Source organism: Nuphar pumila, chromosome 11 (genome assembly GCF_984573655.1).
Source record: "Nuphar pumila chromosome 11, dmNupPumi1.hap1.1, whole genome shotgun sequence".
Lineage (NCBI taxonomy): Eukaryota > Viridiplantae > Streptophyta > Magnoliopsida > Nymphaeales > Nymphaeaceae > Nuphar > Nuphar pumila.
The window spans coordinates 15143576-15169115 of NC_143259.1; the positions used below are offsets into that span (position 1 = coordinate 15143576).

The 25540-nt window shown below is 37.0% G+C and overlaps 1 protein-coding gene across 3 annotated transcripts in view; it reads left to right on the forward strand.

The window, feature by feature from the left end:
• Window positions 1–25540, forward strand: part of LOC149822081 (Protein kinase superfamily protein) — a 36108-nt gene continuing 10568 nt past the window's right edge. For 2 of the 3 annotated variants that reach the window (XM_089981541.1, XM_089981542.1), the window contains exons 1-10: window positions 1–307; window positions 751–879; window positions 971–1028; window positions 3234–3314; window positions 3415–3486; window positions 3572–3819; window positions 3900–3971; window positions 15296–15412; window positions 15547–15628; window positions 15761–15807. In XM_089981541.1, the coding sequence (XP_089837667.1) occupies window positions 51–307; window positions 751–879; window positions 971–1028; window positions 3234–3314; window positions 3415–3486; window positions 3572–3819; window positions 3900–3971; window positions 15296–15412; window positions 15547–15628; window positions 15761–15807 (1163 nt within the window). In that variant the 5' untranslated portion in view covers window positions 1–50. Of the gene's footprint in view, window positions 308–750; window positions 880–970; window positions 1029–3233; window positions 3315–3414; window positions 3487–3571; window positions 3820–3899; window positions 3972–15295; window positions 15413–15546; window positions 15657–15760; window positions 15808–25540 lie in introns of all 3 variants that reach the window. The other variant, XM_089981543.1, reaches the window with a different exon arrangement.

The following is a 25540-nucleotide window of genomic DNA, read 5'->3' on the forward strand; positions in this document are numbered from 1 at the left end:
ATGTAATCTATCCGCTCTGAAAACTCACCAATCTCTTCGTTTAGAAAACGATGGCTGTGACCATTAATGGCGTCTTTTTTTCTTTGAGTCCAAGGCTATTTCATTCAGGGAAAGCCAGAAGTTCTTCATCACCAAATTCGGTATTGCTACTCGACTTCCATCCAGAAAGAACGAGTTCTTTGCGAAAACGTCACCCTTCCCACAAGAATCCAAAAAGAAACGGCGTTTTTGCTAATTTGATGACCGACCCAGATGATTTTGAGGTCGGAAGGTTCATTGGGAGTTATGGGTATATGAATATTACCAGGTAAATTTTTGTGGGTCTTCTTGTATTTTACCAATTGGTGTTTTCCTGCGTACGGAGCATTGTTACGGTGTATTTTTGGTGGTGTATTGTTTCTGTTGTTGGTTTGTGGATTTTTGGTGTTTTAGATTGTGAAAACTTTGTTTCACATCACAAAAATTGATAACCATTTGAGTTCCGCTGTAAATCTTCTTACAATTCCACGAGATGAAATGAAATAATCTCACAATGGGTTTCTTTGTTGGTCCACCGCCGCCAAGTAGTGCCTCTCTAGGAAGCACGTAAATTGAAGAGCCATTAGTTTACAGACTAACTTTCTTGAGCTTTGTATATGTCTATTTTTCTTTTTTTCTCCAGTGGTGCAGGAATTGGGAGCAAAACTGTGATTAGTTCTGTTACATTTGGTAAACTTGAGATTGGCATTGACTTTTTAGTTTACTTTGCAGCTACTCTTCGTTTCAATCAGGAAACTTTCTTGATGCTGAGGGACTCGAAGACGTGAATCTTCGGAATTATCAGAGTGACATCGAGCGGTTGAGAGTCCAAGACGTTCGAGAGGGACCTGTGAAGATCAGGTGAAAATCTTATAGATAAATGGATTCCTGTAATTTTCTCTATTTTGGTGCATGCGTTTAATTAAAACTATCCTTGGCAGTTTTAATGCAGGCTTTATGATGGCCGAGTAACTCAGGGACCCAAGAAAGGAACTCGAGTTGTATTTAAGGTTTAGCTCCCTTCTCTCATATCACTTCAAGCATGTTGTTATTGCTTTCAAGGGAATTTTACTCATATATAATGTGGTCCATCTAGCATTCAGGGTTATTTATCTATTCATTATTCTAGTATCCTCAATGTTTTGTGTAGATATTAGCAGGTTGAGTATGCTGTCTATAATTATATATAGGAAGCTGCTCATTGGAATCTTTGTTGTGAAGATACTGGAAGGAGCTACTATGGGGTAATGACTGATTTAAATAGTTTGTACAAGGGCACAACAATACATCAAAATCAATATTAACACATATGCCTGGTAGCAGTTCATGAAATTGTATGTTCTTGACAAGGTCATTGACATAAAATTCACTTTCTATTGGTCATATCTCCTGGCAACTATAAGTTTGGAAAAGTTGTTGCTCAACATAATGGCTATGCCTCAATGCTATCTTTTATGAAAGAAAAATAATAATTAGAATAAGCTGCACTAGTAATGCTTGAATAGGTCAGTATGTGAGAACACAAGTAAGCTGAAAATGAGGACTGATTATAGCGAGAGCCTTTCAATAGTTAATCTGAATCTGAATATCTTGATAGGAGTAGCCACATTGTTATCATCTATTGATAACCTATTCCCTGAAATAGTATTTTTTTTTAGGATTAGCATAAACTAAGCACTTAAGTGTACAAATTTGATCCCTAGAAAGCACTTGAAAATTGCATATCAAACAAGGGTCAAATGGATGTGAAACAAAATGCAGAAACAAAGGAGATTTCTGCGTAAGCCAATTTATGAACTACACATTGGAATGAGCCCATCTTCATACAGATATTTATTCCAGAAAAAAAATTCACCAAGCCATTTGACCGAATGATACAACCAAATGTCAAGATGGAGGTGTTGCCCTTTATGCGTTCTGTATCTTAGGAATATTTCTTCCACTGGGTTGAAAGAAGACACATATTACAGACCATTTTCCATCTTGAGATTCTGTGAGGAGAGATAAAGATTTAGGTCATTTATCTCATAGGGAATGCATTTTTTAACACAGTAATACACTTTAAGTTGTGTTAAGTCATCTGTTTGTTGCCTGCCCACAAGGTCACCAACAACATAAGTGCCCATGTGATTGATAACCTACATTGACTTATCCATAAGCTGATAATGGGTATTATGCTTCTGAGAGCCTCTGAAACTCACCTCATCCTGCCTGCAACACCAGGAAATCAACATAGATGCAAAACTTTACGAGGCCTACCAAGAATATCTGTCAAATCACAGGCTCATCCCTAACTCAAGGATGCTCCTAGGACCACTGTGCTGTGTTCCAAAAAAATCTTTTAGAGTTATCCTTGAAGACAAGGGGCACTTGTATCCAACATTTCCACTTTCTGGATATTCTTTGAAGAACATCTGCTTGACACCTTCATGAAGTCTTGAATTTGTCATTCTTGTCTGTAGGCACTTTGATCATCATTATTGCCTCATACTATTTTGAATTTATATAGAGAATACTGACATTGGTTTCTCCACCTGAATCTAGACACACATCAAACAACCTTTGACACACGGGTGTTCCATTTCCAGTCCTGTGCCTGCATCTTCATATACTATCTCAAACAGAATATATGATAGAAATTGGTTGTATATTTGCTTTATAGCTTTCTCCTTGTAACAGCACACACAAACATAGTTTTCTTATAGCTGTTGGCACTGCCTTATATGCATACCTCAGTTTCAAGCTCTGTCAAATCCAGGATGCATTATGAGTTTTCTTTATGATGTTAGAGGAAGATTCATACTTTGGGCATTCCCAGCTTGACTAAAAAAGAAAAACACTCTTGCCAAGTTGCTAAAGTTTCTCTCTCAAGACTTTGCACAATCTTGACGCTTTTTCAAATTTATGAATGTCAACACAGACAAAGAGATGAATATAAGCATATTTTCATGTGTGTATATGCATGCATATGTAAATGTGGTTGTGGATTTCAAACTCAGGTAGATAGATATATAAGTACATGCATGTGTATGCATAAACATGTATGCTTGCATGTGTGTGGTTTTCCATGTCCGTGCTGTACATTCAGAATTGTCATTTTTTGAAGCATTTGAAAACAATATTTGGATACTATTATTAATATTATGATTTTGCACTGCTGAGCTCCCTGAGTTTCAATCTCCTCACTGCTAACTATTTCTATGACCTTTCCAAAGGTTTATCCTGGAAAATGGAATGGCGGAATAGAGGCTGACATGATGTCCTCAAATGAGCTTAAGGCTCATGTCTTGCTCCAAGTAAGAAATTTGTGGTATTTCTGAAGCTGTCTCCAAAATTTCTTTAATCTTAGCGTTTTTGGCGAAAAAAATTGAAGTATGAATATGTTCTTTGATTTAGGATGTTACTGAAGATGCCTGTCAAAATCTTCAGATACTATTAGGTGGTTTTGAAACAAGTACAGGTGAACAGGTGTTGTCATACACTCTTGACTCCATAACTCTTTTACTTATAATTTCTCCAGTGACATTTGGCTAATGTTTCTTCTCTTTCACAGTGGCTTGCATTCCAGAATGATGGAAGGTATAGTGCAGCAGACTATGCCAAGATTATGAGTGAATCAGTATCAAACTATCGTTCCGAAAGGGAGTGGAAGTCATGGAATCCTTTTGAGTTGGAGCAAACCATCAAACTCAGGCAAATTTTTGTTATTAAGATACTTCGGGGTGCTATAAGTGGTCTTGCATTCATGCATGACCATGACAGGCTACATCAGAGTCTTGGACCAGCTTCTGTGGTTCTCAAGTATTACTTAACCATTAACATTTTTTCGATTGTTCGCTTTGGTGGATTTTTGTAATTGCAACATTATCTTTCTCTTGCAGCACAATAAGAGAGAAAGATGTGGCTTACTTGGTGCCACGAGTTCGTGATTTAGCATTTTCTGTTGATATAAGGTAATGCTATTTTTGAAAAATTTGAAATATAGCTGCAAGCTTACTGCTTCTTGCTGCCATGTCCACCTAGCTTACACAGCCTTCTTTCTTCAGTTACACTGACTTGTGCTTTGCAGCAGATGAATTTTGCATCTAAATTATCTTGTCACTAATCAAGTAGTTATTCATCCCTATATTTCAAGAATGAAGTTTTGTCAAAGGGCAGCTGTTTTATTTGGTTAAAGTAGAAAAAAGAGTTAGAAACAGTTGTATATGCAGAACTGAATTTTATAATCTCACCCTTGCTAGCAGGCTTAAACCACTATAACATTTGTTCATTTGATGTGGATCAATTGAACAAAAAAAGGCAAGTGTTGTTCCAAATCCTCAAGGATCTAGGTCAGGCTATGTCTGTCCTTTGCTGTTTGCTCTTTGTTTATGTACCATCGAATGGGCTTGCGTGTCTTCTCTTTTATAGGCATGCTGAGGGACAGACACAAGTGGCATTCAAACTCAAGTCCTCTCAGTTAAGATATTTGCATATATTTTTACATGAAGCATTGGCTGGATTCCTAGTTAATGTTGGGTTGCGTATGGAGAGTTTTCCTGATCTTGTTCATCAGATTTATTTAGTTTTTGTTTTTGTTTTTTAAACATTATCTAATGCTAAACTAAAAGTGTGTTGCTGTTAAAAATCAAATGGTCAGTTGCTGAGAAAAATCAGATTTTACCAGAAGATAGATGCAGAAATAGAGGACAGCAGCAAGGAATATGAGGCTGAATCTAGCAAAATTTCTCAATGAGGAAAAATAGTGCCCTTTATCTCTTCTTTATATATTGTAAACAATATTATTTTACATGCCAATAATGCCCATGTCTAGTACACAAATAAAACAATTAAATTAGGGGCATATAATGGAAACAAATCACTTCACAAATGTGGGTCAATGGACTGAATATGGGTCCAGACCCAAATCACGGCATAACGTCACTTCCCAATAGTTGCCACCACTTTCTGTGAGCACCGGGGCAATAGCCCCAATATCCACGGTTTACAAATTGCTCATGATTGACAGGAAGACGGCCTTTGGATTTACCCATGCATCCTGCCTGTACCTTGCTTGGTCATGAGTAAGGGGTTTATATATTAGTTGATGCCTGTAACTTATTTCTGCATCTAAAATTTGATTATCAAATAGTCTACAATCCTCAATATGAAACATCTTTATGAACCTGTTTTTTTGATTGTTTTGTAATGAAAGAGGGAAAAACAATACAGGAGTGTGCCTTTTATGGGCTTACAAAAACACAAAGACCACTTATAGGGTCAATACAAGAACACATGCACATAAGCAACTTAGGGACTCTGATACCATGTAATGAAACCAAATGTGTACAAGTACAATGCCACTAACGGGCTACAAAGAGCACACACACATAAAAGCCTCTAATGGGTTAAATACAATCAGCCCCAATGGCTAATACAATCCACTCACAAGAGTAAGAGAGAGAAGAGAGAACACAATACAACAACAACTACGCCTTCATCCCAAAACAATTGGGGTCGGCGATATGAACCAAAAAAGAAAATCATTCTGGGTCTTCCACATGAATCCTTCTCCTCCAATCATTTCTATCCAATGCCATGTCCTCGGTGAGGTTCAAAGCATTCATATCCTTTCCTATCACCTCCATCCATGTCTCCTTAGGCCTACCCCGACCTCTTTTAACTAATATATTTTCCCATTTCTCCATCCTTCTAACTGGAGCATCATTAGGCCTTCGCCGAATATGTCCAAACCACCGTAAACGATTCTCTCTCATCTTATTTTCAATGGGTGCAACGCCTACCTTCTTACGTATCTCCTCGTTCCGAATCTTATCTTTTATTGTATTTCCACACATCCATCTCAGCATACACATCTCAGCTACACTCATTTTTTGAATATGATGTCTATTGGCAGCCCAACATTCCGTACCATACAGTAAAGCGGGCCTAATAGTCGTCCTATAAAACTTTTCCTTCAACCACAATGGCATTCTACGATCGCACAACACTCCAGTTTCACTCTTCCATATAAAAAATATATTATATTAAAAATGCTTGAGACAAGCATAATTTTAGAGGGGGAGATCCCCTTTATATACAAGAAGGAGGCTCAATAGAGCCGTTGGGAGCTCCCAACAGCTCTACTTGGTCTTTGACCAAATAGCCCTATGAAAAGGGAAAAAAGAAAAAGAACATAAAAATAAAGGAAAAAACAAATGTGCCCCTAATGGGCACAACCTATTACAGTGACTGAAATGATGAAAATATCCCTAACAGTATAACCTATTACAATAATGTACAAACAATATAAAATGTATATATATATACATATAAATATGTATATATATAAATCTATATAATATATATATATATACATATAGATGTATATATATTTTAACAAACACAAGTAAAAAGTATAGGATTTTATTAGAACCAATTGCTTGAAAAAAGCACAAGAGAGAAAAGGGGGAGATCCCCTTTATATACACATGGGCTCAATAGAGCTGTTGGAGCATCCCAACAACTAGAAATAGAGTTGTTGGGAGCTCCCAACCGCTCTATTTGGTCAATGACCAAATAGCCATTAGTCAAAAGGGAAAAGACGAAAATAAAAAGACAAATATGCCCTTAATGTGCACAACCTATTACAATGACTGAAGTAACCAAAATACCCCTAATGTGTGTAACCTATTACAACAATGTACAAACAATATAAAATATATATGCATATTTATATGTATATATATTATGTACATACACAAATATATAAGTATATATAACACATATTATACTTATATATTCATATTAACACTCTCCCTCAAACTTACAGTGTGATCACTAAAAGCTTGTCAAGAAATAAAATTGGGGAGAATGAAGCACTTTGGTGAAGAAATCAGCCAACTAAAATTTTGATGCTATATAGGACAGGACGATAGTCTTCTTAAGTTATTTTACACGAACATAGTGGCAATCCATTTCGTTATGTTTGGTGTGTTCATTTAACGTATGATTGCCAACTATGTAGATGATGCTTTTGCTATCACAACACAACTTGGAAGGTGAAGACATTTACACCTCCATAGATGTTGTGGTAGTCATGACACGACACTTAACTTCTGTTGATAATAAAGACACTTTCTGTTGCTTCTTATATTTTCAGGATACCAATGAATTAATTATAAAAATACAAAATCCAATAGTTGAGCATCTTTCATTGAGATCTCCTCTTCTGTCAGAATCAGAATATGCAATTAACTCGAGTGGAGAGGAAGAAGATAAGAAAAGTCCTTTAGAGAAAGATTTTTGCAAATATCAAATAATCCTCATGACAACACTCATATGCACAGTTGTAAGAGAATGCTGAAACTGGCTGATTGTGTACGACATAAAAAATGTCATGTCTGATGATAGTTAAGTAAGTCAATGCCTCAATCATCTATCGATAAAGATTGGGGTCATCTAAGGGGCATTCTATCATCAATTTTCATCTTCACATTTATTACTTCAGGTGTGTACTCTCTTATCATCAGTTATTCCCAACCTGTCAATGATCTATGTAGCAAACTTGGACTGAGTTAGTAAATAATCACGAGGGGAGTAGCCTACTTCTATCCTAAAAGAAAATCTAAGAAGCCCTGGATCAGTCATTTCAAAATTTTGTTTAAGAACATTTTTAATATAAATTACTCCCTGTTTATCGCCTCCACTAATGATCATATCATCAATATAGAGAAGTAAAATGACAATACCTACATCAGACTTCTTAACAAACATAATTGTATCAGTATAACAAGATTTAAAGCCAAGCTTAACCATAAATAAAATAAACCGATCATACCAGTCCTTAGGTGTCTCTTTAAAACCATATAAAGCCTTTTTTAAATAAAGAACCTTTCCTTTAGGAATTTCATATCCTGGTGGTGGATCCATGTAAATCTCTTTTTTCAATTCACCATTAAAGAATGCATTTTTGACATCCATTTGATAAATGTGCCAATTCATAATGAAAAATATAGCTATCATGGTTCTAACAAAGGTTATCCTAGCTACTGACATAAATGTTTCATTAGTAGTCTATACCATATTCTTAAGAATAAGCCTTGACTACCAACTTAGCCTTATACTGTTATAAATAACCATTACTCTTGGGTTTTAACCTTGTAAACCCACCTATAACCTATGTTTTTTTTTCTTTTGGTAGATATATACTATTTTTCATGTGTTAGATTTTTCTAAAGCTTCAAGTTCAATGTTCATGACTTCTATCCATTCTAAGTGACTTTTGACTTGTTTGTAGGAATTGGGTTGGAAATAGGAAAAGATTTTAGCTAGACATGGTCTATGATGAAACCTTTGCCTTGTCGCTAGGATGACTAGTGTCCGAACCTTAATCGCCATTGCTTTTGTCTAACAATGGACAATTTATCAACTAGATGTTAATAATGTCTTTTTAAATGAAGAACTTTGTAAGAAAGTTTACATGGATTCTCCACTGGGTGTTGATATTAATGGTAAAATTTTGAAACTTAAAAAGTCTTTGTATGGTCTTAAACAAGTCCTTAAGGCTTGGTATAATAAATTTAGTAATGTTACGATTGGTTTGAGATTTATTTATTGTTATACTGACACTGCTCTCTTTGTCAAGAAAACGTGTGCTAATATTATGATACTTTTACTGTATGTTGATGACATGATCATTACAGAAAATGACAAACATGGAGTTATTAAAATTAAATCTGTTTTAAAGGAAAATTTTGATGTCTGACTTGGGGTTTTTGAGAACATTTTTAATCACATGTCATTATTTATATGACATTACATCGTAACACGTAATTGAGACATAACAATTATGCATATGGCATGACTTACCTGTATGATATAAAATAATTTATATCTTTTTATTTAAATTACTTGTGAAATTACATGACATGCTTGCAACCATCATAATTTAAATGATTATCCTGATTTAATTTTCGAGACACCACTTCTTAGGCTACTTTGGGTTCGTAGGTCTCTCAAGGGTGTTCATTCAAACATTTCATTTTATATTTTGAACCTCTGGAGGAACACTAAAATATTTGCACCAGTGTCCAGGATTCTTTGTCAAGACATCCCTTTCCTTAGGACTAAGAGTCTGGGAGACATTTCATCCCTCTATCTATAGTCAACGTAGTGCACCACTAGGCATATGTTCACAACTCTACCTCCGCCTCGAATATTAGATTTTGTTGTCCTCTAATTCACCGTGGAAGGGGACGAGTTCACAGTTGACCCAAGACATTACCGCCAAAACGTATCCATGTTAACACATATTCCACGAGATTGGTGTTTATGCCAGTTCACATTTGACTAACTTGCTCGCTCACGTTTGACAAGCTCCAAATTATTAGTGCAATTTTCTTATCTTTCTAAGAACATTTTCTCAGTGCATGCTATTTTTAAAAATAAATGCAACATACTCAAAATTTACAATAAGTTGCACTTTTTGGGTCAATACTCATAAAATTTTTCATGCTATGCAATATGCATTTTCAAAATAACCATGAATAACATGAATTTACAACTGAAAGTACTTTTACTTTATCACATATTTATGCATTACAATATGCATTTCAAATCATTTAAACATAAATTATTATAAAAAATGATGCAACATTTGTATCAATATAATTTAACACATCATATCATGCTTTTTTAATCATTAAATCATGAATGGATCTCTGGACAATTCCAAAATCCTAGGTTAGCACTCATGGCTTAACCACAATCTTATATATGTATGTTGATTTTAACCTACATATCACATACAAGTCTCATATTTTCTTTTATATAATTAGGGCTCTAAACTCAAAATCCCTAAAAATAAGAAGGCCAAATATTTTCAACTATCTTAGAAAAATAGTGTCAACCTTAGGGCCTACAATTTAATTTCACATCCTCTAGAGTATATAAAATTAAATTCTAAAAATTAAACGATAATTCAAATAAATTCATAGGATTCATTTTGAGGTTTCTTTTTCCCATTTTGGGATTTTTTGAAATATCAAAAAATACCTGTCCTAAATCAGATTATAGGTAAAAAATTATTTAAAAATTTGAACAACACCTGCTCTATTTTTTAGCAAGAATGCCTATGAATTTATTGAAATTTGAACAGTATCTTGTCTATTTTAATTTGAAAAATCCATAAATTGTTTTGAAAATTTTGACAGAACTTCCTCTGTATTAATTTATAAATAGAAATTTTAACCAAAACCTACATTATAATAAGTCATAATTTCTGGAAATTTTGCCAGAACCTACTTTATAACAAGTCATAATTTCTGAAAATTTTGCCAGAACCTACTTTATAACAAGTCATAATTTCTGAAAATTTTGCCAAAACCTATTTTATAACAATGGGAGGGGCGAGTTTATAGGGGAGGGGGTGGGTCGGCCCCCCTGTGTCGCCAAAATGGAAGGGGAGAGGGGTGACTCACCCTCTCCCTGCCATGTGTTGGCATAAGGTGAAAATCACCCGCCCTCTTTTCTGGGTGTCAGCACCGGAGAGGAGAGAGAGGGAGACATGATTTTCCAATAATCATGACCTCCCACTGATTTTGAGTGGTGGTTTTTTGTAAACCATGTCCTATATTTTTGAAAAACCCTTGAATTATCAAAATTTCAAAAGAACCTCCTTAAAATATAGCAAAATGCATTCCGATCAAATTATTATTTTCCCTTTTTGTAGTTTAAGTATTTAGTTATACACTGCCGGTCCCAAGCCCGGATAAAGGAGGAGGGTTGCGGTAGGCCTGTGACAGCCAACATAAAAACTTAGTCATACCCTATGAATATGAACCAATATGAGAATTTCGTTGGGGCGTTCCCTACTGAGCGACGCGCTGTACTCTATAGGCCCGGAGGCAGTGATAAATGGGCAAGGGTTGCTAGGTCGTCGCCCGGAAGCGACGCGTCACACTGGAGCCCAGGTGTGGTGTCAAATAGGCAAGGGTTCCCTCACTTTGTTAGACGGGTGGGGGTAAAGAAGTTAGTCCAAGACCATAAAATTAGGTTAGCCACTTGGAACATAGGGTCTTTAACTGGTAAGTTGGTAGAGTTAGTAGATGTTATGCGTAGGAAAAAAATGATATTTTATGTCTATAAGAGACCAAATGGGTAGGTGAGAAAGCAAAAGTGATAGAACCTTGGGGATATAAGATTTGGTATACAGGAATAAATAGGAATAAGAATAGGAATGGAGTAGGGATTGTTATGAGTCGTGAGTTTATAGATAATGTAGTTGAGGTCCGTAGGAAGGGTGATAGGATTTTACTTATTAAATTAGTATTAGATACATATATTATTAATATATTAGTGTTTATGCACCTCAAGTAGGTTTAAATGATTCTATTAAGCGTCGATTTTGGGAAGATTTAGATGGAGTAGTACAAGGGATATCTTATGGAGAAAAGCTTTTCATCGGCAGTGACCTTAATGGGCATGTAGGCATTAGTAGGGATGGATTTGAGAGTATCCATGGAGGATATGGTATAGGAGAAAGAAACGAAAGTGGAGAAAGGATTTTAGATTTTGGTTTGTCCTATGATATGATCTTAGCAAACACTTGGTTTAGGAAGAGGAAGTCTCACCTAGTAACATTTAAAAGTGGGGTTAATACGAGTCAGATAGTTTTTTTCCTACTTAGAAAGAGAGATAGGGGTTGTTGCATCGATTGTAAGGTTATACCGGGAGAAAGTGTAGCTACACAACATAGAGTCTTAATTTTAGATCTTAGAATTAGACAATGCCGCAAAAGGGATAGACATATGATAGATCCTAGAATTAAGTGGTGGGCACTGAAAGGAGCTAAACAAGGAATGTTTGTAGAGCAGGTAGTTAAGGAAGCTGATTGGTGTCTCGAGGAGGATTCAGAATCAATGTGAAATAAGATAGCGGGTGGCATGAGAAAGGTGGCTAAGGAGGTATTGGGTGAGTCTAAAGGCGGTGCACCGCTAGGTAAGGATACATCGTGGTGGAACGAGGATGTCAAATTAGCTATTAAGGTTAAAAGAGAGTGTTATAGAAATCTAAGTAAGAGTCGTGATAAGGAGAATTTGGAGAAGTATATGATAGCAAAGAAGGAAACTAAAAAAGTAGTTCAGAACGCGAGGGATAAGGTATATAGGGAGGTTTATGACAAGTTGGATACCAAAGAGGGCGAGAAGGATATTTATAGGCTTGCAAAGATGAGAAATAGGAAATCGAGGGATCTGGGTATGGTTAGATGTATCAAAGATGAAACACAAAGGGTTTTAGTCAAAGATGAGGAGATTAAGGAGAGATGAAAAGATTATTTTGATAAGCTATTTAATGAAAGTCATGTTCAGAATCTTGGAGACTTCTCCATTCCTTTTCATGAGATGAATCGTGACTTCATGCGCAAGATTCAAAAGAAAGAAATTGCAGAGGCTTTGAAGAAAATGAAATCAAGAAGGGCAGTTGGCCCAGATGGTATACCTATCGAGGCTTGGAAGTGCTTGGGAGAGAAAGGTTTAGAATGGTTGACAAATCTTTTTAACAAGATTTGGCGGACAAATAAGATGCCTAATGAGTGGAGGAAGAGTACTTTGGTGCCTCTATATAAGAATAAGGGTGATATACAAGATTGCACAAACTATCGTGGTATAAAACTCATGAGTCATACTATGAAACTTTGGGAGAGGGTGATTGAGTCTAGGTTGAGGAAGATTGTCATGATATCGGAGAATCAATTTGGTTTTATGCCTGAAAGATCAACTATGGAAGCTATATATCTTCTTAAACAACTTATTGAGAGAAATAGAGAGAGGAACAAAGATTTGCATATGGTTTTTATTGATTTGGAGAAGGCATACGATAGAGTACCTAGGGACGTTCTCTGGTAGACCATGATGAAGAAAGGTGTTTCTCTCAAGTACATTAGTATAATTAAAGATATGTATGAAGGAGTAGTAACCAATGTCCACACTTGTGGAGGGTTGACAACCAATTTTCCTATAACGGTTGGGTTGCATCAAGGATCTGCTTTAAGCCCTTTCCTATTTGCTATAGTGATAGATGAGCTTACGAGATCAATTCAAGAAAATGTGCCATGGTGTATGTTGTTTGCTGATGATATTGTTTTGATTGATTAGTCTAGAGCTGGGGTTAATGCTAAGTTAGAATTATGGAGACAGACATTGGAAGCAAGAGGTTTTAAGTTGAGTAAGAGTAAGACAGAATACATGGAATGTCGGTTTAGTAAGCAACAAAGTAGTGATGGAAGTATAGTGAAGCTTGGTGAGCAAGAAATATCGGTGCATGATTGTTTCAAATATTTGGAATCTATCATTCAAAAGTATGGAGAAATTGATGGAGATGTAAATCATATGATAAAGGTTGGGTGGATGAAATGGAAAAGTGCAACTGAAGTGTTGTGCGATCGTAGAATGCCATTGCGGTTGAAGGGAAAGTTTTATAGGACGACTATTAGGCCCGCTTTACTATATGGTACGGAATGTTGGGCTGCCAAGAAACATCATATTCAAAAAATGAGTGTAGCTGAGATGGATGTGTGGAAATACAATAAAAGATAAGATTCGGAACGAGGAGATACGTAAGAAGGTAGGCGTTGCACCCATTGAAAATAAGATGAGAGAGAATCGTTTACGGTGGTTTGGACATATTCGGCAAAGGCCTAATGATGCTCCAGTTAGAAGGATGGAGAAATGGGAAAATATATTAGTTAAAAGAGGTCGGGGTAGGCCTAGGAAGACATGGATGGAGGTGATAGGAAAGGATATGAATGCTTTGAATCTCACCGAGGACATGGCATTGGATATAAATGATTGGAGGAGAGGGATTCATGTGGGAGACCCAAAATGATTTTCTTTTTTGGTTCATATCTCCGACCCCAATTGTTTTGGGATGAAGGCATAGTTGTTGTTGTAGTTTAAGTATTTAGCAAAATATGCCCTTGGTTGGTAAATTACCATTTTACCCCTGAACAATTTAATTATTTCTCAGAATATATCTCTGATTATGAAATTACTATTTTGTCCTTGGATAATTTAAATATTTACAAGCATGTCTCTGAAATATGAATCCAAATAAATATCCAGACTCGTTAAAAATATCCATTTGGATAATATCCATATCTATTAAAAGATCCATATGAATTTATGTAACATTTAAAAATTGTAGTTATTACAATTCTTGTTTACATGGATATTAGAAGTGTATATGTTTGTTGCATGCTTGGAGAGGATGTAGGGGGTGTAGCGGGTTTTTATTTAAAATGTGTTTCTAAACTCAGAGGGATTTACTTGTTTTTGTTGAGTGTAAAAGAAAAATTGAAATTAATTTTCTGTTTTTTGCTTGCAGGTTTATAGCCTATAAAAACGAGATCCTTGTCTTGTCGTTATAAGTTGCGATGGTTAAAAAGGTCCAAAAAATGAAAAATAAGACTAATCCTAATTGAATTCTAACCTAACTTAACTAAAATACATAACTAAACAAAAAGGAGATTACATATATGAGATTACATATTTTAACACATTTATGGGTCAATACCAGTACACATGCCACTTATGGGCAAGAACACAAGTAAAAAATATAGGATTTTATTAGAACCATGCTTGAGAAAAGCATAACAAGAGAGAAGGGGGAGATCCCCTTTATATGCACAACATGGGCTTAATGGAGTCTAGACGTTGGGAGCATCCCAATGGCTAGAAATAGAGCCGTGGGGAGCCCCCAACAGCTCTCTATTTGGTCAATGACCAACTAGCCCTTAGTCAAAAGAGAGAAAAATATAAAAATAAATAAAATAGACAAATATACCCCTAATGGGCACAACCTATTACAATGATTGAAATGATCAAAATATTACAACAATATATAAACAATGTATATATATATATATATACACACACACACACACACACATATTTACATGTATATATATATGTACGTATTAACGTGTTTGAGATGCTATTATGTAGGACATCTTTATTGATGATGGTGTTGCATCAAGTAATACATCTTTATGTGTAAGGTTTTAGAACACAAATTATGAGGCACTATTCCAAGCTTTTGCTGATAATAATGATGCATTGTGTAGTTTATCAATAAACATATGTGAGAGAACTTTTTCTTGCTTTGAAATATGATCTGCACTTTTATTAGTTGAGTTCTTTATTACATTTAAAGAATTGTACAAAGTTAGTTAAGATTTTGATTCTTCTAACTGAACATTTCCTAGACTTTTGACAATAACATACTGGAGCATTTTCAGGTACTCATCCCTAGAGTCAGGCCCTACCCTCCTCTCAGATGCATTATGGCACAGGGCAACTGCAGCAGGCGCTTTTAACTCCTTTGAGAAAAGAGCTTTTGGCATAGCAGATGATATGTAAAGAACTCTAGAGCTTCTAATTCCTATATTGTTTATTTTAGTAGTTCTTAACTCTTTGTGGGATAGATGGCTAATATATAGTTTGTGACTGATGTTTCATATTTCTCTTTATTGGTCATATCTGGGAACAGCTTTGAAGCTGGGCTTCTCCTTGCATACTTGGCTTTTGTCCCATTTTGTGAAGCGGGTATCATGGATGGGCCTTCACTGCAAGTAATTGAAATGCTTATTGCAGATCATTGTTCGTTCTCGTTGTCCCTTAATTTATTGAGCTAGCATCTCCACTCAGTTGCCATGTTGCTACCTATCCTTAGTGGATTTATAACTAGCATATTGTGCTTGCAGAAGCTTTTTGAGAGTACTTTCCAACTGAATGTCAAAGCAGCAAGAGAGTATGTTTCCCTTCCCTAGCGGATTATAAATACATTTGACAGGCGTGCCTTTTTCCATCTTTTGCCCAATGATATATTTGTATTTTGAAAGTGTGCATAGCTTTTGATGAACCATGAGTAGAATTGTCATAGCATTTTTACTGCCTCTTTGGCAGAATGCTTATGCATGCAAGTGCTATTGTGCTTTCTTTTGAACTATGTTTCCAAGTCTAGGTACCAGTGGGCTGGGCCATATAACTGCACTGTATTCTGAAGGGCAGGTTGCAATACAAAAGCTCTAGCTTATACACTACTAAGGCTGGGGCGTATAAGTGAAAATTTCAGAGCCGAGCCTGAGAAGAATATGAAGCCAAAGAAAGAAGAGGAAGATAGCTCAAGAACAAAGAGAGGCACAATGAGAAAACCCTTGCTTCATTAGTTTGTAAAAATGAGAGAGCAATACAACTTAAGGGGGACAACTCCTCTTGGTTACACAACAAGACAAAATTAATTGACTACCTTAACTTCCTATAAAAATACAAAACCACCTTCATAAATGATTATGTACAAACATGAGTGAGGGTAGCATAAAAGGCTAAGAATACATATGGTACAACCCCATATTACCTACACTTCTCAACACTCCCCCTTAAACTTGGGATGATGTTAGAGGAATCATCCCATGTTTGGAAAGGAAATATTGAAAGTGTAAGGAAGCCAAAGTCTCTGTGAACACATTTGCAATTTGCTCATTTGAGCTCACATGCTCCAATGATATGATCCCATCTTCATAGGCTCTCTTAGTAAAGTGACAATCAATAATGTGCTTCGTCCTTTAATGAAATTCTGGGTTCTTAGCAATATGCATAGCACTCATGTTGTCACAGTACAAGGGTGTCCTCCCAGAATTTGCCATACCAAGTTCCCCCAAGCGCCATCTAATCCAAATGATCTCTGCAGTGACTTGAGCTATGGTTCTATATTCTGCCTCTACCATGGACAAGGCAACACACTGCTATTTTTTGCTTTTTCAAGAAATCAAAGAGCTCCCAAAGGAAACACAGAATCCGGTAGTGGAGAGACGATCCCTAGTCGTTCCTCCAAAATCCAACTCACAATAGCCTCTAATGTTTGTAGAGGATAACACTGAAAGGAACATCCCAAAGTGCATAGTATCTCACATGTACAACATTATTCCAAGTACACCAACAAGATGAGCTGAAGTAGGCATACTCATAAACTGGCTGACTACTTGCCTACATATGTGATGTGAGGTCTAGTGATTGTCAAGTATATTAGGCTGCCCACAAGTTGTCTGTACACCATGGGATCTTCAAGCTTCTCACCATCTGTAGTTCTCAACTTAACATTTGCTCCATTGGAGTAGAAACCTTTACCATTTGCTAATCTTGCCTTTATCAGAAGATCGGTTATACTTGTGTTGTGACAAATAGAGATCTCTCCTTGAGTTTGCAACTTCCAACCCCAGGCAATACTTCAAGTTTCCTTTGATCAGTCATTTCAAATATGCTGGCCAACCCCAGGCAGTGCTCTGAGCTTCCCTCTATCTAACCTCAAAAGGCAGGGCATGACCCTTAGCTAACCTACAACTCTCACATTCTTGCACAAGATTCAAAACTACGAGCTTTGACTCTCCTAAACTACTTGAAGTAGCCAAGTATTAACCTAGAGCTGGATATATGCCCCCGTCTCTGGTGCTACAAAAAGGACTCATCCAAACTAGCTACCCCATACCAACTTCACATATCCTGTGCTTGGTCATTGTTAATATATATATATATATATATATATATATATATATATAAAATGTATTTTAGGTATATATGTAATTTTTATTTTTGTTATTTTTTCCTGTTTTTATTTTTGGTATTTCCCCTTCTATAAGGTTCGTTTTAGGCATCATGGATAGCCAATTAGCCATTGAGAATAGCCCAACGGCTAGCTCTCACTCCTCCCTCTCTCTTCTCATTTGTATATATAGGGGATTAATCCTCTCTCTCCACCATGCTTCACTTGAGCATTTTGAGGATTAATAAAAGTATATTTTTTAACTTGTGAGTTTGGCCCTTTAGTGGCTTGTGTGTTCTTGAGTGTTGCTTTCTAGCCCTTAGTGGCTTATGTGTACATCTCTTAGTGGACTTGTGTGTGTGCACATCCTTTCTTTGTTTCATTACGTTCATGTCCAACCAATCCAGATAATACAGATCACCCTTTCTATGGCCAAACCCAATCCTCTTCTCTGATAGTTGATCCTGCACAACAGAATCAATAGGAGAAAATGAAAAATTATAATTTTGTATAGTTATATGGCCAACAAAAATGAGATTCATGGCTAATGAAGGGACATGATAAACTTGTGAAACATTAAGCTTACTCATAGAAAAAGAGGTAGAGGACACAATACCAACTTTAGAAATTGACAAAGAAAACCCATTTGCAGTATGAAAGATGCTACTACAGGGGTAAGAAATGGTTAGGATAGAGCTGTCATATGACAAGATGCTCCGGAGTCTATCAACCAACCATGGGGACTGTTAAATATACCTACGTAAAAAGTACCAGAAGAAGGAGAAGGACCGGAGGTAGAGGAGGCAGTGACAGACCATGTGAGGAGTTGAAGCTGCTGAATCTGCTCCAAAAGTTAATACTGAGTACTGTTCACAATCTCAGCTGAGCTAGACATAGGGGATACACTAGTCTAAGAACCAAAGCTGCTCACAACAAACAAGCTAGAATTGACCTTAGAACCATCTTCCTCAGTAGAGACTGTGAGAAAAGCCCAGAATTGATGAACAAGAAGCTGCAAAGGAGAAAGTGAATGGGCTGCAACTAATCACGTTTTTCCATTGTGGAAAAATCGTGACCTCTTCAATACTTATAATGTAAAGCATAATACATGACCTAATACATGGCTATATGACACAAATAGCCCTAATAAGTTACAGTATTTACAAGTTTGTCTAATATCAATTAGACATATTACATAAGGGGAGTTTGGATCCGGGTCCGGATCCAAACCTTAAGTACAAACACAAGTATACCCAGTCTAATAGCCTCCCTCAAGTTGTGCATGATTTTGAATCATGGACAACTTGCCTTTTAGAAACCAAAACCGGCACTTTGTGAGTCCTTTGGTGAACAAATCGGCCACTTGGTCTTCTGTTCTAATATAATGAGGCTCCATCTCTTTCTCTTCAATCTTCTGTCTGATAAAATGTTGATCAATCTCAATGTGCTTGGTCTTGCTGTGATGAATAGGATTAAGAGATATTTGAATAGCACTTTGATTGTCACACAAAAGAAAGCAACCAGCAATCTGCTCCTTTAATTCTGTTAACAAATGTCTAGTCCATGTCACTTCTGCCGTAGCAGCAACCATCACTCTATATTCTGCTTCCGTGCTAGATCTAGCCACGGCCTTCTGTTTTCTGCTACTCCAAGAAACAAGATTGGCACCAATGAAAACACAATACCCTGAAACTGACTTTCGATCATCAGGATCCCCGGCCCAGTCCGCATCTGAATAAGCAATGATGTCATGAGCAGTATTCATGGATCTGCTTTTGGTGTACAAGAGTCCATCTCCAACAGTACTCTTCAAGTACCTCAGTATCCTTTTTACTGCATCCATATGTCCCGTCCTTGGCTCATGCATGAATTGGGAAACTTGATTGACTGAATATGTAATATCGGGCCTGGTAAAAGTAAGATATTGAAGCATTCCCACTAGACTCCGATATTTGGTGGGATCATGATACAAGTCTCCGTCTTGCACACTTAGTTTCTGGTTAAGCGCACTAGGAGTAGCAAGAGGCTTGCAATCTTGCATTCCACCCTTTTCTAGCAGATCTAGGGTGTATTTATGTTGGGTCAAAGTAAGTTTATTTCCTTGATTATCCACCTCTACCCCAAGAAAGTATCGAAGGTTTCCAAGGTCCTTCATTTTGAACCTTTGACTCAGAAGATCTTTAGTTTCTTGAACATGATTCTCACTGCTTCCTGTAATAATTATATCATCCACATATATCAACAAGAAGGTAGTAAACTCCTTGCCTCGAAGAATAAAAAGGGAGTGATCCAATTGTGATCGATAAAAACCATATTTTTGAATTTCTAGGGAGAAACTCTCAAACCAAGATCGAGATGCTTGTTTCAATCCATAGAGTGCTCGATTTAGTCTACATACATACTCCTTTGAATCTCCTTCTGTATAGCCTGGCGGTTGTTCCATGTATACTTCTTCCTTCAAATCTCCATGAAGAAAAGCATTCTTCACGTCTAGCTGACTTATTCTCCAACCATAATCTACCGCCAATGAAAGAACAATGCGAATTGTGCCCATTTTGACAACTGGACTGAAAGTTTCATCATAGTCTTGTCCAAACTCTTGGGTGAATCCCTTTGCTACAAGACGAGCTTTGTATCGTTCAACACTCCCATCCGGTTTGTATTTGATTTTGTAGACCCATCGTGACCCAACAACATTCTTATCTGGAGGTCGGGGGACAACTGTCCATGTTTGACATTGGTACAAGGCTTCCATCTCTTCATTCATAGCTTGAATCCATTTTTTGGATTTAATGGCTTGATGAAAGTGTCTAGGCTCAGTCTCTTTCTCAATCTGTGACAAAAACAATTGAAAATCCATGGTGAAATTCTCATAACTGACCCACCTTTCAATGGGATGCCGAGCTCTTTCAGATCGTCTGATCGGAATGGCTACTGGATTAGAAATTGGAGAAGTAATGTCATTGGATGACACATGCTCTTATTGTTCAATATCATCCGGAGTCAAGGGTGAGTCCCTTTCTCTTCTCCTATAAACTTGCCCAGCAAACTTGTGAATCTCTGGAGGATGTTCTACTTCAAGTTCTTGTATGCTACTATTTCCATCTTGACAGGATGTTCCTTGAGCACAGGAAGAAGAACACTCATTGTTGGTTGCAGGAAATAGCTTTGCACTGAGCCATGGATCATAAAATAGCGCATTCATATTGGTTTGGGCAAAAACATATTCTCCTTCTCCAAAATCATTTTCATCAAAAACTACATTCCTAGATATCTTGATTCGTCTGCTGTCAGGATCATAACACCTGTACCCTTTGTGATGATCTGCATATCCGACAAACCTACACTTTGATGCCTTAACCTGAAACTTGTTTCGCAAAGAAGAGTCAATATGAACATAACACATGCAGCCAAAATTTTTTAATTCATCATAATCAGGATGTTTCCCAAATAGGATGAAATAAGGGGATGTATTTTCTAAAAGCTTCATGGGCAAACGATTAATAAGGTGAACAGCAGAGTGAAAAGCCTCTGTCCAGAGTCCTATGGGAGTGCGACTGCCGTGCATCATGCTCATAGCGCTTTCCACAATGTGACGGTGTTTCCGTTCTGCAATTCCATTCTGTTGGGGCGTATGCGGGCAAGATACTCTACGAGTTATCCCATTATCTTGGAGGTAATTGATAAAATCCCTAGAGAAGTATTCCCCCCACCATCACTTTGAAAATGTAAAATATTGCAAGAAAAGTGAGTTTTGACAAATGCATGAAAACAACGAAAAATAGAGAAGACTTCGGATTTATTCTTCATGAAATATATCTAAGTGAAGTGGGAGAAATGATCAATAAAAATAACATAATATCTGCTACCAGAATTAGAGGGATTAGGAGCCGGTCCCAATACATCGGAATAGACGATTTCAAAAGGCCTTGAAGCTCTCTCATTTATTGAATGAAAAGGAAGAACATGACTCTTACACATTTGACAACTTGAACACATTTTATTATCTGGTCTAGAAATCAAGCTAGACTCAGGAATAAGACCATCAGACACTAGTCGCTCAACAAAGACTCGACCACAATGACCAAGACGCAGATGCCAAAAATCAGGCTTATTACATTTATTTGAAGATTGCAAACTGAACACATGAATATTCTTTGACGACATAGACTTAGGAGATGTCTTCAAGGTAGGTTGAACACAAGTAGAAGGATCTTCCTGGAAGACATACATATTTCCCCGGCGTTCCCCTCTAGCGAACGTCTCCTTCGTTTGTAGATCCTTGACATAAACAGAAGATAGAGTAAATTCAACAGAAGAATTGGTATGATCAACAAGCTTAGAAACAAAAACAATATTTTTTGTAATATCTGAGGCATGAAGAACATTGGACAGATGAAGTGAGGATTTAGGCAAGGGGATAGAAACATTTCCAATGTGGGTGATGGGGTGGTGGGATCCGTCTCCAGTAACGATGTTACTTTTTCCAAAATAGGGAGTTAAAGTAGAGAATTTACCCGCATTACCTGTGACATGAGTAGCTGCTCCAGAATCAATATACCACACTCCTTTATCATCACGCTTCAGATCAAGTTCAGACAGCGTTGCCAAGAGAAGCTCTTTCACATCGCCACCGAACTTTGAAGAGTTTTCCTTTCGTCCTGACGAGCTCTCACCCTTTTGGAACTTTCCTTTGTTCTGCGGATTGTGCCAACAATTGGCTTTAATGTGGCCTCGCTTGTTGCAAAGATAACAGGTGGGTACGTTTTTTACATTATAGAGAGGTGAAGCATTTGGGGTAGGTAATAGCCCACGTCCCCCTGGAGTACCTCGACCTCGTCCTCTGCCACCACCAAAATTATTATCACCACGTCCCGGGCCAAAAGAAACCCCAGTAGCAAGAACCTGTCCACCAGTCTCATGAGACATCCCTTTCAGAGTCATCTCATATTGAAGTAATTTGGCTTGCAAGTCTTCAAATGATGGTAGATCAGGCAGGCATAACAAGGAAGTCGAGAGAACATGAAATTCCGGTCCCAATCCATTCAAGGTTTGTCTGACCTTGTCTTTATTTGCCACTTCATACCCAACAACTGCAAGTTGATCAGTGATGATCTTAACCTTATTCAAGTACTCCATGACGGGCAAGGAACCCTTAGTCAGGAGTTGAAATTCACGCTGAAGAAAGGAGATTCTAGCTTCTGATATCTGAGAGTACGTCTTCACTAGTCTGTCCCATAATTCTTTTGCTGAGCATTCATCTGGAATCCCCACCAATACTTCTTGAGAGATAGTGGAGATGATAAAGGCAACTGCAGCTTGATCACGCTTCATCCAAATCTCATATTGAGGATTTGGAATTTGTGGTATGAGATCAGCCTCATTTACATTCTTAGCTTCCTGTATGATAAATTCTGGAGGAGCTGGGATTGATCCAGTGAGATGTCCAGAGAGACCTTGACTTTTAATAAAAGGAAGAATTTGTCTTTTCCAAATCAGGAAATTGGGATTGGTAAGTTTTTCAGAAATGAGTTGACCGAGAAAATTAGAATTCATGTGGAAGACCCAAAATGAATTTCTTTTTTGGTTCATATCGCTGACCCCAATTGTTTTGGGATGAAGGCGTAGTTGTTGTTGTAGTTGACCGAGAAAATTAGATGAGAGAAATGACTGAGAAGAAGCATCCATGGCTAAATTTTTTTTTGAAAAGTGCAATCAGTAGAACAGAATGAGAGTATCTGTAGACAGATCACGATGCAACAAGTAAGTCTCGTTTTTTTTTTTTTTTAACTTGAGTACTTAACTTGAACGAGAAATAATAGATCTGGTGTACAGATCCAATCTGATTTCAAAGTTGCATACGTAAGATTGCACACAGCAGTAACAAATGTAAAGAGACAACAGGCTAAATCAAGGATTAAGGAAGATAGATAGAGAAAGGTAAATCTAAAAGGGAACTTTAGATTTGATTCTAGCCAGTTATCGGATCTGATGCACAGATCTGGGAAAACAAAACCCGATCCAACAAACCTGATATGCAAGAGTAACGTGAGAAGAATCAAACAAAGCAACACAAAGAAAGAGAAACTGATTTGGGGCAAGAATAAATCAGTTTCAGGAAATAGGGGCAAGAATAAAACCTTTTTGAAAACGTGAAACTGATTTGACGCTGTCGTGAAATGGATTTGACGCAAACCCAAAGAAGACGTGAAACTGATTTGGGGCAAGAAATAGGGTTGTCGTGAAATTAGGGTTGTCGTGAAATCAATACAGCACAAACCCAACTCAGTTACAGATCTGAAGAGCAAAATCGTAATCCAGAGAAAACTGGAGAAGAATAGAAGGGAACAACAAATGAATAGAAGAGAGATAAGAAGGAGAGTTAGGTCTCTTAGGTACGTACCTGCTGGAAAAACCTTCAGCCCTTGGATCAGAGTTGCTCTGATACCATGTGAGAAAAGCCCAGAATTGATGAACAAGAAGCTGCAAAGGAGAAAGTGAATGGGCTGCAACTAATCACGTTTTTCCATTGTGGAAAAATCGTGACCTCTTCAATACTTATAATGTAAAGCATAATACATGACCTAATACATGGCTATATGACACAAATAGCCCTAATAAGTTACAGTATTTACAAGTTTGTCTAATATCAATTAGACATATTACATAAGGGGAGTTTGGATCCGGGTCCGGATCCAAACCTTAAGTACAAACACAAGTATACCCAGTCTAATAGAGACAACTACAACTCCACCCTTCTTCTTTTTGAGAACAGGACATGGATTTTTCATATGTCCATAGCTCTTTCAGTAGTGGCATTGGATGAAGCTCATATCTCAATGTCCCCCACTAGACGACCTCTTGTTCTACCTCCACCTCTCCCCCCAAATTGACGGGTCTCTATAAGCACACTCTGTTGGGGACTAGCTATCAAGAGACTTCAACTTAGTCTCTTTTGAAAGAAGCTCACCCAATGTCTGTACCAGAGTGGGGAGAAAGGACCGATGGAAAATATTGTTGCACACGCTATCAAATTCGGGACGGAGCACCATAAGAAAATCAATTACTTGTTTTTGGTCCTTGACCTCTATTCCAGGTCTTGCATTCAACACACTCATTATATTTATCACACTTCATAATTGCCAACATAGCTATCAAGGCATCTGATGCTTGCTGAAATCAAGCGTAAAGTTCCTGAATGGACTCATTCCTTTGCCCATAGTCACAAATATGGGTGTCGGCTATATCTTGGCAAGGCTATTTCTCGCAATATTATAGGTTTGATGATAAATCTTGAAAAAATCTTGGGGCATAAAAATATATATAAAAATAACAAAAATAAGTAAAAAAATATCATGTTTAGATAATAAAAAATAAGTCAAAATACAAAATAAAAGAGAAAAACACATTTAAGATGTAGAAAACAAGTAAAAAAAGTAACAATAATTAATAATATCACGATATTTTACCTATAATATCGTTTTCTGAAAATACAGTGATAATATCACGATATTTTAAAAATATCACCGATATCTGTGATTCTACCCTTGCCTGAGAGACTTCAACTCTTGTTCTAATTGGTATCTCTTTGCCCAATTAGATTGCTCATACACTTGCTTCAAATACGCCCAAGCATCCTTTGCATTTTCATACTTCACGATATTCATTGAAATGTTATGTTCCACTGATCCCAAGAGCCATGACTTTACTTTGGTGTTGTCTCTCTCCCAATCTACTATGCTTGTTTCATAGTTGTCATCTTATTTCTTGGGCTTGACTTTGGTGCCTTCCAAGAACCCAATGTATCTATACCCCTTATTAACAGTTCACATAAACTCCACCTAATATGCAAAGTTGGTCCCATCAAATTTAATGGGAATAATGTGAATATTCTCTTTCTTCTCCATACTTATCCATTCCCCAAACTACAAATCAGGCTGCACAA